Raw genomic sequence first — 12,386 nt, 5'->3', positions numbered from 1 at the left:
ATGAAATATTAACATTGCAACACATGCCAATACGGCCTTTTTAGTTTACTAAATTGCAATTTTAAATTTCCCGCGGAGTTTTTTGTTGAAAACGTCGCAACGTGTGTTTGTGACGTCTCGGGTTCGAGGGGACGTATTAGCCCAGCACCACACACGGCTAAAAGTCGTCTCTTTTCATCGCATAATTACACAGTATTTTTGACATCTGTGTTGCTGAATCTTTTGCAATTTGTTCATTTAATAATGGAGACTATAAAGAAGAATGCTGTTGGTGGAAAGCGGTGTATTGCAGCTGCCTTTAGCAACCGAAACACAGACGGTGTTTCTTTGTTTGTTGTGAAGCTTTAACACAGAGCGGTCAAGCGAACATGTTTTTTTACGTCAACCAGCAAGTTTTTGGATGGGAAAATTGTGACATTAAGACATCAGTGGATTATACCTCCTCCTACTGCAGCTCAAAAAGGCAGCTGTGATCTTGGCTTCTCTCAGAGACACTGGCGTTCACCGCAGCCATCCGACTTTCATGTATAACTTTGCAATCTCACTAAAACACTATTAAAACAATAGGCAGATAAGGGATTTTCCAGAATTATCCTAGTAAATGTGTCTAATTACATCTGAAACGCTTTCACTGCCGTCGCCTTTTTTTTTTCTTTTTGTTTTTTCTAGTCCTTCACTCTAAATTTCCTCTTTCACGAATCTTTCATCCTCGCTCAAATTAATGGGGAAAACGTCGCTTTCTCGGTCCAAATAGGTCTTGCTGCTGGAGACTATGATTATAAACAATGTGAGGTTGTGAGGAGCTTCTCAACCCGTGAGGTCATGCGCACATCGTCTGCTACTTCCGGTACAGGCAAGGCTTTTTATATTAGCTACAAAAAATTGCGAACGTTATCGTCGATGTTCTCTACTAAATCCTTTTAGCAAAAATATGGCAATATCGCGAAATGATCAAGTATGACACATCGAATGGATCTTCTATCTCCATAATAAAATCTCATTTCAGTAGGCCTTTAAAAGCGTGTTTGAGACAATGTTCTGGATTAAAGTCATGGCAGAATACACCGAGATCCGCCACCACAGTACTGAAAACCCTGTTGCCATTTCCGACATCCTATCTGTGTGAAGCAGGATTTTCTGCAGTGACAGCCACCAAAACAAAACAACGGAGCAGATTGGACATAAGCAACACACTTGGGGTGTCTTTGTCATCCATTACCCCCAGTTAGGACCGTCTCGTTGCAGAGAAAAAAAGCTCAGGGCTCCCATCGATTTAGCGTTACGGGGACTTAAACTTCTCATGCACTTTATATTAGTTTTTAATGTTGTATCTGCATCTTATTTTGAAGGCATGTAAACGTTACCATAGCAACCAAAATAAGAGCATTACAGTGGTGCCAACAGGGGGAGAGGAGAGGAGGAGAGCTTGAGAGTCTCCGGCACACAAACATGCAGGAGACTTATCTGACGGTTTTAACGGGCAACTTTATTTCAGCTGTTGAAAAAATAACATTCATTAAGAAAGTAGTGTGGAATCACTGGCTCTTGTCATTTATATATTTTTCCACGTGATTTTTTTTATATATGTAATGGGCTGAGTATACAATGGATTCACGTTTATTATTATTCCATAACAATCAACGCCCATCTGCCATCATCACCCCGACCCCCCAACACACACACACACACACACACACACACACACACACACACACACACACACACACACACACACCAGGTCGGTGGTAAAATTGTCAAGCGTTGCAGTTCCAAAAAGGTTGTGGACCACTGCTCTAGAGGCCAATCAATATACAGTACTGTAGTATGGATATTTTAGTCTATTTATTCAACCATCCATTTTTCTACCGCTTCCATCCATCCATCAATTTTCTATCTCTTGTCCCGCGAATCAAGGCAAGGCTTGAGCCTACCCCAGCTGCACTCGGGTGGAATCCGGTGTACACCCTGGACAAATCGCCATCTCATCGCAGGGCCAACACTGACAGATACTTGAGACGAATTATTGCTGCCATGCTTAATTTAGGACCAAAAATGATTGCTGCAATATTTGAAGTGCGATGTTACGAGGGACGACTTTGTTACAATCAGACCATAAAATTGCATGTATGTCCAAATATTGGAGGGATTTATAAAGTCAATTCAAATTATGCACACTGGCAATTTAGAGCGTTTTCATTGTGATTCATCAAAATGCAAAATTGTGATAAATCTGTTTAAGAAATGTAATCGTTTGACAGGACTAGTGTAAATATGATCGTCACACGTAAAATTAGACTAGCTTGCACATCGAACAACAACAACAATAATAATAATTATTTGGATGTATGTAGCGCTTTTAAAAGGCACTCAAAGACGCTTACACAATAATCAAAATAAAACATGATCATAATCATAAAGGCACATGCAGTATAATAATAAAACAAGTGGAAATCAACATAAATTGGGCAAAATGAAAAATAAATTTGTGTTTTGAAATGGTTTGTCCAAGCAGTTTTGAAAAAGGTGGGTATTTAATATTCTTTTGAACATTGTGGGATTATGACAAACGGATGGAAAGGGGGAGAGAGTTCCATAGGGTGGGGCCAGCGATGGAGAAGGCACGGTCACAATGCGATACAGGAGGTATAATTAAAAACCTGCCTTACAGGAGTAACACCTCAATTGTGATTGACATTAATGAAACATAATAATACAAACTTGTTTTTATATTGGTAGGAAATTCAGCAGGTGAAGACGCCTGAAGAACTGGAGACTTTCATGCTCAAACACGGTGAGAACATCATAGACACGCTCGGTGCTGAGGTGGACCGCTTGGAGAAGGAACTCAAGGTACGAAAACCTACATCCTCTTACTCTACCTTTTGTTCAAAATATGTTAATGTATTTCTTTAGAGTTGATGATCGATTGCGTTCATGTTTTCTTTAACTGTAGGTAAAAGATTGTGTGCAGACAATGTTTTTTTTAATATGAGATGACTCTTCCCATCATAGTTTATAATTGTAAACCAGGAAACTTTCAAAATAGAGTATGGTATTTTTTCGCACTTCAAATCCTTTCATTTACTCAAAAATAGACAGTGCCCCTTATAACCCGGTGCACCTAATGGACAGATTAATTCTGGTTTTGCTTAACGACCTCAAACATGTTTTATTTGGCATATGGTGTAATGATAAGTGTGACCAGTAGATGGCAGTCACACATTAGAGATAGCTGTGGACTACAGGTTGACACCTCCTGTTCATATAAGTACATGTTAGCAAGCAATCCCAAAACTGATGTTTCATTGAGAATATAGAATATTACACACAGTGCTCAAAAATCTGTCAAAATGTTTTAGTGGCCTAGTGCAGTGGTTCTCAAATGGGGGTACTTGAAGGTATGCAAAGGGGCACGTGAGATTTTTTTTAAAATATTCTAAAAATAACAACAATTCAAAAATCCTTTATAAATATATTTATTGAATAATACTTCAACAAAATATGAATGTAAGTTCGAAAACTGTGAAAAGAAATGCAACAATGCAATATTCAGTGTTGACAGCTAGATTTTTTTTGTGGACATGTTCCATAAATATTGATGTTAAAGATTTCTTTTTTTGTGAAGAAATGTTTAGAATTAAGTTGATGAATCCAGATGGATCTCTATTACAATCCCCAAAGAGGGCACTTTAAGTTGATGATTACTTCTATGTGTAGAAATCTTTATTTATAATTGAATCACTTGTTTACTTTTCAACAAGTTTTTAGTTATTTGTATATCTTTTTTTCCAAATAGTTCAAGAAAGACCACTACAAATGAGCAATATTTTGCAATGTTACACAATTTAATAAATCAGAAACTGATGACATAGTGCTGTATTTTACTTCTTTATCTCTTTTTTTTTCAACCAAAAAGGCTTTGCTCTGATTAGGGGGTACTTGAATTAAAAAAAAATGTTCACAGGGGGTACATCACTGAAAAAAGGTTGAGAACCACTGCTGTATATCACCTACATCTGGGACACTATCCTTCACCGATAACTAGGGCTGCGCGATAAGGCCTTTTATTAATATCTCAATAGTTTTAGGCCATGTCACGATACATGATATATATCTCCATTTTTTGCCTTCGCCTTGAATGAACACTTTATGCATATAATCACAGCAGTCTGATGATTCTATGTGTCTACATTAAAACATTCTTCTTCATACTGCATTAATATATGCTCATTTTAAACTTTCATGCAGAGAGGGAAACCACAACTAAGTCAATTTACCAATAATGTATTTATTAAACAGTTACTAAGCAGTGGCACAAACATTCATGTCATTTCCAAAACAGACAGTGCAAGATTGTCAGAGACCTTTTAAAACAAGCTACAAGTGCACTTTTGTGAATGATGTCACCCAGATGACATATCAAAACAACACAAAATTAAAGTGTACTTTTTGTTCAGAACGCCCCAACAATAGTTTAAAACAAATAAAGTGCACTTTTGTGCATGATGGCACACAAGATATTTCAATAACTGTTAAATAAAAATGAGCTGCATAATAGGTTACTGCGGACGTTATGTTGACTTTTTTTTTCATACGATGTTGATCTGGAAATAGTTGCTTTGGCATTTTGTGGGTGTGGCACCGGCTGGAGATGTTGACATGAAGAGTTTCAAGCACTCTTCAGTCTCCAGCGGGTGACTTTTCAAATGATGCTACGTTAGCAGTGCTGCTACTTTTTGTAGCAACGCTTTTGCCGCATAAATGCTGAACATATTCCCGCTTGAAGATAAACCACCGCCGGACAATGGATCCCGTGCTGTTTTTCTTGGTAATTACGTATGCCTCCATTTGTTACCAGATTCGCACATTCTTTCTGTCGTATTACCATTGCACCTCACCGTTAGCATCACAGCTAACGTTACCATGTCGCTACCTCTCTGCTTGTGGGAGCTTGTGACGTTGCACACGTGACGTATGTAAGAAGGTGCGCTTGTTTACGTCTCTGTGAGAAGGAGAGACAAGAAAGAGTGGGAAAAGCATGCTTTGTAATGCCCGCAGCGTAAAGCAACTGCGTGAGAATGTATACTCGAATATCACGATATATTCATTTTCTATATCGCACGGAGACCAACCCGCGACATATTGAGTATATCGACGTATCGCCCAGCCAACGTTCCCTCTAAGGTGCGTGCCTGTGCAATTGCGCACTGCTCACGAGTCCTCTGCCCACGGCAAATCTATGCCGCGCACAAAATTCAATAAAAAAATTAATAAAGCAATTTTCAAAGTAACTGACGACAAGAGGCCACAACAGAGACAACAGTTTCCGTTATCACTGTTCAATTATTGTAACGTCTGTCGAGACGCTTTGAGGAGGACATGAATTCCATCAATCACTTTATTGAGCAAAACTCTTTATAAACACATAACCAAAAACATTGCTAAACAATTTCTATCTAGCAAAGCTGGTCATTTTCTGCCATACAAAGCAGACCAAAACCAATTTTGCCATCTGTCATATCAACAGCAGCCGCTCGCTCTTTCTCACTTGCGCCAACACATGCACGTATGGCACTGGGCCAGTGATGCGTTTACAGCCACACAAAAAGTCGGACATTTCCAACACCGCACATTATGTTTCATTCCAGGTCGTTACACTATGAGTTACCAATTAAATATGTGCTCATTCTACTGTCATTTATTAAGAATCTTCATTTATAAATATTAATCATGAAATGCTGTTCTTTATTGAATTGTATAACAGTGCAAAATATTGCTCATTTGTAGTGGTCTTTCTTGAATTATTTGGGGGAAAAAATATATAAAAATAACTAAAAACTTGTTGAAAAATAAACAAGTGATTCAATTGTGAATAAATATTTCTACACATAGAAGTAATCATCAACTTAAAGTGCCCTCTTTGGGGATTGTAATAAAGATCCATCTGGATACATTAACTTAATTCTAAACATTTCTTCACAAAAAAAGAAATCTTTAACATCAATATTTATGGAACATGTCCACAAAAAAATCTAGCTGGTAACACTGAATATTGCATTGTTGCATTTCTTTTCACAGTTTATGAACTTACATTCATATTTTGTTGAAGTATTATCCAATAAATATATTTATAAAATATTTTTGATTTGTTGCTATATTTAGAATATTTTTTTAAAAATCTCACGTACCCCTTGGCATACCTTCAAGTACCCCCAGGGGTTTGCGTACCCCCATTTAAGAACCACTGATATAGTACACAGCTCATTGAAAAACAATATTTGTTGTTCTGGTCTTTGTAAATGGGCCAAAACACTTACATTAGAAAATGATCACATGGAAGTGACTGCTAGAGTAATAAAAAATTTAACTCGTTATTTAGTAAGGTTTGGGACAGGTGTTTTACAGGTGTGGCCTCAATGTGCACGTTTGATGTTGCTCACATGTGCTCCACTGAATGCTCAAGGAGTTTTTGCGTTTGCTCACACAAATGAAAAATTAGAGGGAACATTGCGCCCAAGGGCTTCACGGTGGCAGAGGGGTTAGTGCGTCTGTCTCACAATACGAAAGTCCTGCAGTCCTGGGTTCAATCCCAGGCTCGGGATCTTTCTGTGTGGAGTTTGCATGTTCTCCCCGTGAATGCGTGGGTTCCCTCCGGGTACTTCGGCTTCCTCCCACCTCCAAAGACATGCACCTGGGGATAGGTTGATTGGCAACACTAAATTGGCCCTAGTGTGTGAATGTGAGTGTTAATGTTGTCTGTCTATCTGTGTTGGCCCTGCGATGAGGTGGTGACTTGTCCAGGGTGTACCCCGCCTTCCGCCCGATTGTAGCTGAGATAGGCGCCAGCGACCCCAAAAAGGGAATAAGCGGTAGAAAATGGATGGATGGGACATTGCGCCCAGCCCTACCGACCACACCAGGGCAGAGAACCGTTATCGCGGAGTTGGGGGAACTTTATTTTGAAAGCTGTATAGTTCGACACACCACTCCAAAAAACGACCTACATTTGTCTGCACATAATATTTGACCTGGTTCTCAGTTATATTGCTGGCTTCTTCCAACAGGAACGTAACCCGGACGTCCGCCACGTAGACCTGGAGATCCTATAATGCACTGACGCCGTGTAAAAAAAATAAAGCTGCAAGAAGTGACAAAGGACCTCTACCTCCCATTCCATACAAAAACAAAGCTCCGCCTCCTCACAGGTGTCCGTGCAGAGTAGCGTGGAAGCATCAGCGAGGACATGAGAGACACTTTAAGCACTTGCTTGGCCAGTTATTTCACCAGACAGCACAATCCAAGTTTGTTGCAAAAGGCAAATTCCTTCTCAGATTTCAGCACAGGTATGACCGTTCTCATTGGTTAAAGTCACACGTTTGCACGGCCATCCTTCCTTCCAGGGAAGGCGAACTGCTGCAGGTTGCTTGGGGCGACACATACCAACCAAAAAATAGATTTTCCAGGGCCCACTCTCCATGACGGACTGTTCCCGCTCTCAAATCAAGAATCCCGCCTCACACTGGTTTAAGTCCCTCCTCTCTTTGATTTATATTGCCTCATGATCTCACTACAGCGTTGGTTTCACTCACTAGTGCACACCAACCATGATGAAGTGGATGCAGTTTTAAAATGCATAACCTAAAAACATGCTTACATACTTAGTTTATATTACAAATACTAAAAAATACAGTAGAGGACCACTATTTGCGGGGGTTACGTTCCAAGACCCCAAAAACACAAGACTGATGCATACACACATGAACAGTACTGAAAAATGCTTATTTCAAATTTTCTAAATCCTATAGTATGCTTCATAGTTATCGCATTGTACTTACAAAAACATGCAGGTACACAACATCCCGTGTTGTCTAAGCATCTTCCCGCTGAAAAATATGAAGTGAATTGTCTTGTGATGCCCCGCAGATAGTGCCATTTATGTCTAATTAACTTACCATAAACTGGAATATTGACAATTTTAAGCACAGACAAATTCTGCGAATAGGCAGGGATCTATTCCACGGGAAAAAATATCTTACAACTTGTAACAATTACATCATGTATCTAATGAAGTCTGAAATCCAGTATGGCATTTGTAAACTAACATAGGAAGCATGTCATTAATTGTTGTCTCTCAAACAGTTGACTCATTTTCGCTCACAGGATGTATGAATAATCTTTGGCCCCTTCACCATGCTTAGAAGTCACTACACCGCGCTTTTATTCTGAAGGCCTTTTTGCAGGTACGAGCTGGAGACATGTTTTATTCTATTCAGGGACCCAGAGTCATTTCATCTTAGCGAGGAGAGACGCAACTATCTATTTGTTATTGTATAATATTGGACTTTGGGGGACGGACGGGCGCAGACCACATTGATGCAGGAATTGGAACAAATTTTGAATAATTTATTAAATTATTTTGACTTCTGCTGATGCTGTGGCTGTCCTTTTTATGTCGACACTTTATTGTGATATGTTTTCGCCTCTGTCATAATCGCACAACATGTTTATTGTGGTTGGCACACCTCAATAACAACCTTAAAGGCCCACTGAAATTAGATTTTCTTATTTAAACGGGGATAGCAGGTCCATTCTATGTGTCATACTTCATAATTTCGCGATATTGCCATATTTTTGCTGAAAGGATTTAGTAGAGAACATCGACGATAAAGTTTGCAACTTTTGGTCGCTAATAAAAAAGCCTTGCCTGTACCTGAAGTAGCAGACGATGTGCTCGTGACATCACGGGTTGTGGAGCTCCTCACATCCTCACATTGTTTACAATCATGGCCACCAGCAGCGAGAGCGATTCGGACCGAGAAAGCGACGATTTCCCCGTTAATTTGAGCGAGGATGAAAGATTCGGGGATGAGGAAAGTGAGAGTGAAGGACTGGAAAAAAAAAACAATAGATGGCAGAGCGATTCAGATGTTATTAGACAAATTTACTAGGATAATTCTGGAAAATCCCTTATCTGCTTATTGTGTTACTAGTGTTTTAGTGAGATTATATGGTCGTACCTGTACAACCTGAAAGTCGGAGGTGTGTGGCCACGGGGTGTGGTAACCGCCAGTGTCGCAGAGGGAAGCCGTGTTTCTCGACGAGGCGAAGGCGGCCGAGCCTAGATTTTTTTTTTTTTTTTCCCCTCCACCGTGGAAGCATCTGACGGTCGAGGACGGCTGGTGGGAGGAGGTAAGAGAGTCCGCAGCTGCCTCTTTGACAGGCGCAGGAGGAACGACGCAAGCTCTCCCCTCATGTCTACGGTAAGAGCCGACTCATTACTACTATTTCCTCACCGAAACCTGCCGGTTGACATGTGGTAGGGAACCATGTTTGCTTGACCGCTTTGTTCCATAGTAAAGCTTCACCGTCATCTTTCGGGAACGTAAACAATGAAACACCGGCTGTGTTTGTGTTGCTAAAGGCGGCCGCAATACACCGCTTCCCGCCTACAGCTTTCTTCTTTGACGTCTCCATTTTTCATTGAACAAATTTCAAAAAATTCAGCAACACAGATGTCCATAATACTGTGGAATTATGCGATGAAAAGAGACGACTTATAGCTGTTAACGGTGCTGGAACAAAATGTCCTCTACATGCGTCATCATACCGAGACGTTTTAGCACGATACTTAAAATTACAATTTAGTAAATTAACCCGGCTGTATTGGCATGTGTTGCAATGTTAATATTTCATCATTGATATATAAACTATCTAGTAGTGGGTTTCAGTAGGCCTTTAAACGTGCTTGAACCTGAACGTGTGGACTGTTACTTAAATCTTCTTCCACTAGATGGCGCCCTGCTACTACTTGGATGGAGGAGGGGGGCGTTGACGTCGAATTAAAAAAATAAAAGCATTTCCAACCCGTCTGCGCATTGACCCACCATTCCAAAACATGACGCTCCCGCACCTCGACCGGACCTCTTGCAGGTTTTGTTGCCTTAAACCGACATTATCATCGTGCATGTGTGTTTTGTGCGTCAACGTGAACCATTCCAACTGAAATCATGCGTGAATGCGCCATGTTGGCTCCGTTATGTAGCCATCACTGGGTTTGTTGTGAAGATGCCTTTTTTTTTTTTTGATGTTTTTCCTCACCTCCCTCCCGTCTTTTTTCTTTCTCCATCAGATGCTGTCCACCCTCCCCCAACAACCCCCTTGCATCCCATCCATCGATCACCTGGCCTGCCATCCCCCAAGACTCTCATCCCCATCATCCAGGATTTCTAACCTCTTCTTTGCACACACCAGGTGCGTATCTAAAAGGGGGGGGGGACGACGGCGGCGACACTCCATGGCGGTCTCCTTGCATGCTCTACGCTGAGAGCCTCTTTACGGTGCTGCCTTGTGTAAACATGTTCAAGCAGCATTGTACAGGGCTATGACAGCACAGAGCCATGGGCAGCCGTCGGTGACGTCATCCTTTTTTTTTTTTGTTGGTGTATGTTTTTGTGGCATGGCCCAATTTGTGCATGCACAGCCCGTTTTTTTTTTTTTTGGTTTGTTTTTTTTGCATTTCCAAGTCTTTGTCTTTTCCCACGTCTGAATCCAGATGGAAGCGTGGACGGTCGCCACAGCCGAGACAAAAGGCCAGTAGTGATTAGCAACGCTGTCAATGTTTGTCTCTCAGCCCACAAATGTGGATTTCTCAGAAGCCAGCGTATGGTTCCGAGAGACATTCACGCCGCAGAGTAAAAGCCAGGAGACGAGCGTGCATTAATATTCTCAAATTCCAACAGTAAATGCTCGCCTTGCAGAATTTGCAGTTACTAGAAAAAACATTGTGGTTTTTTGTGGGGGTTTGGAGCACCTTGATGCTTATCTCTTGGCGTTTACCAAATGGGATAAAAAAAATAATAATAATGAGTGTAATGGGGCGGTATAGCTCGGTTGGTAGAGTGGCCGTGCCAGCAATTTGAGGGTTGCAGGTTCCATTCCCGCTTCCGCCATTCTAGTCACTGCCGTTGTGTCCTTGGGCAAGACACTTTACCCACGTGCTCCCAGTGCCACCCACACTGGTTTAAATGTAACTTCGATATTGGGTGTCACTATGTAAAGCGCTTTGAGTCATTAGAGGAAAGCGCTATATAAATATAATTCACTTCACTTCACTAATGAGAATGCTCGTGTTAAAGACTACTAAAATAAAGTGTCACAAAATGTATTCGTGAAGCCTAAAACGGGGATTTTCAACTCGCTTGTCTTGCGGCCCACATTTCCAGAAAGCTATAAGGACAAGTACCGTATTTTTCGCAGTATAAGTCGCACCCGCCGAAAATGCATGATATAGAAGAAAAAAACATATATAAGTCGCACTGGAGTATAAGTCGCATTTTTGGGGGGAAATGTATTTGATAAAACCCAACACTAAGAATAGACATTTGAAAGACAATTTAATATAAATAAAGAATAGTGAACAACAGGCTGAAAAAGTGTACGTTATATGAAGCATTAATAACCAACTGAGAAGGTGCCTGGTATGTTAACGTAACATATTATGGTAAGAGTCATTCAAATAACTATAACATATAGAGCAGGGGTCACCAACCTTTTTGAAACCAAGAGCTACTTCTTGGGTACTGATTAATGCGAAGGGCTACCAGTTTGATACACACTTAAATAAATTGCCAGGAATAGCCAATTCCCTCAATTTACCTATAATAAATAAATCGATATATATATATAAAAAAATGGGTATTTATATATACATTTATTTTCCTTTTACGGAAGGTTTTTTGTAAAGAATAAATGATGAAAAAAACACTTAATTGAACGGTTTGAAAGAGGAGAAAACAGAAAAAAATTAAAATTAAATTTTGAAATATAGTTTATCTTCAATTTCGACTCTTTAAAAGTCAAAATTCCACCGAAAAAAATTAAGAAAAAATTTGCTCATTCGAATCTTTTTGAAAAAATTACAAAAAATAATTTATGGAACATCATTAGTAATTTTTCCTGATTAAGATTAATTTTAGAATTTTGATGACATGTTTTAAATAGGTTGAAATCCAATCTGCACTTTGTTAGACTATATAAGAAATTGGATGAAGCTTTATGTCTAACAAAGACAAATCATTGTTTCTTTGAGATTTTCCTGAACAAAAATTTTAAAAGAAATTCAAAAGACTTTGAAATAAGATTTAAATTTGATTCTCCAGATTTTCTAGATTTGCCAGAATAATTTTTTTGAATTTTAATCATAGTAAGTTTAAAGAAATATTTCACAAATATTCTTTGTCGAAAAAACAGAAGCTAAAATGAAGAATTACATTAAAATGTATTTATTATTCTTTACAATAAAACAAATTAAAAAATACTTAAACATTGATTTAAATTGTCAAGAAAGAAGAGGAAGGAATTTAAAAGGTAAAAAGGTATATGTGTTT

General features: G+C 39.5%; 1 protein-coding gene across 1 annotated transcript in view; it reads left to right on the top strand.

The window, feature by feature from the left end:
* Positions 1-8,425, top strand: part of slc30a9 (solute carrier family 30 member 9) — a 44,728-nt gene extending 36,303 nt beyond the window's left edge. Inside the window, exons 17-18 of the mRNA XM_061891581.1 lie at positions 2,737-2,850; positions 7,065-8,425. Coding sequence (XP_061747565.1) covers positions 2,737-2,850; positions 7,065-7,109 — 159 coding nt within the window. The 3' untranslated portion in view covers positions 7,110-8,425. The remainder of the gene's footprint in view (positions 1-2,736; positions 2,851-7,064) is intronic.
* The last annotated feature ends 3,961 nt before the right edge of the window (positions 8,426-12,386 follow it).

Source organism: Nerophis ophidion, linkage group LG29, assembly GCF_033978795.1.
Source record: "Nerophis ophidion isolate RoL-2023_Sa linkage group LG29, RoL_Noph_v1.0, whole genome shotgun sequence".
Classification (NCBI taxonomy): Eukaryota; Metazoa; Chordata; class Actinopteri; order Syngnathiformes; family Syngnathidae; genus Nerophis; species Nerophis ophidion.
This window is presented reverse-complemented; position numbering and strand designations above follow the sequence as displayed.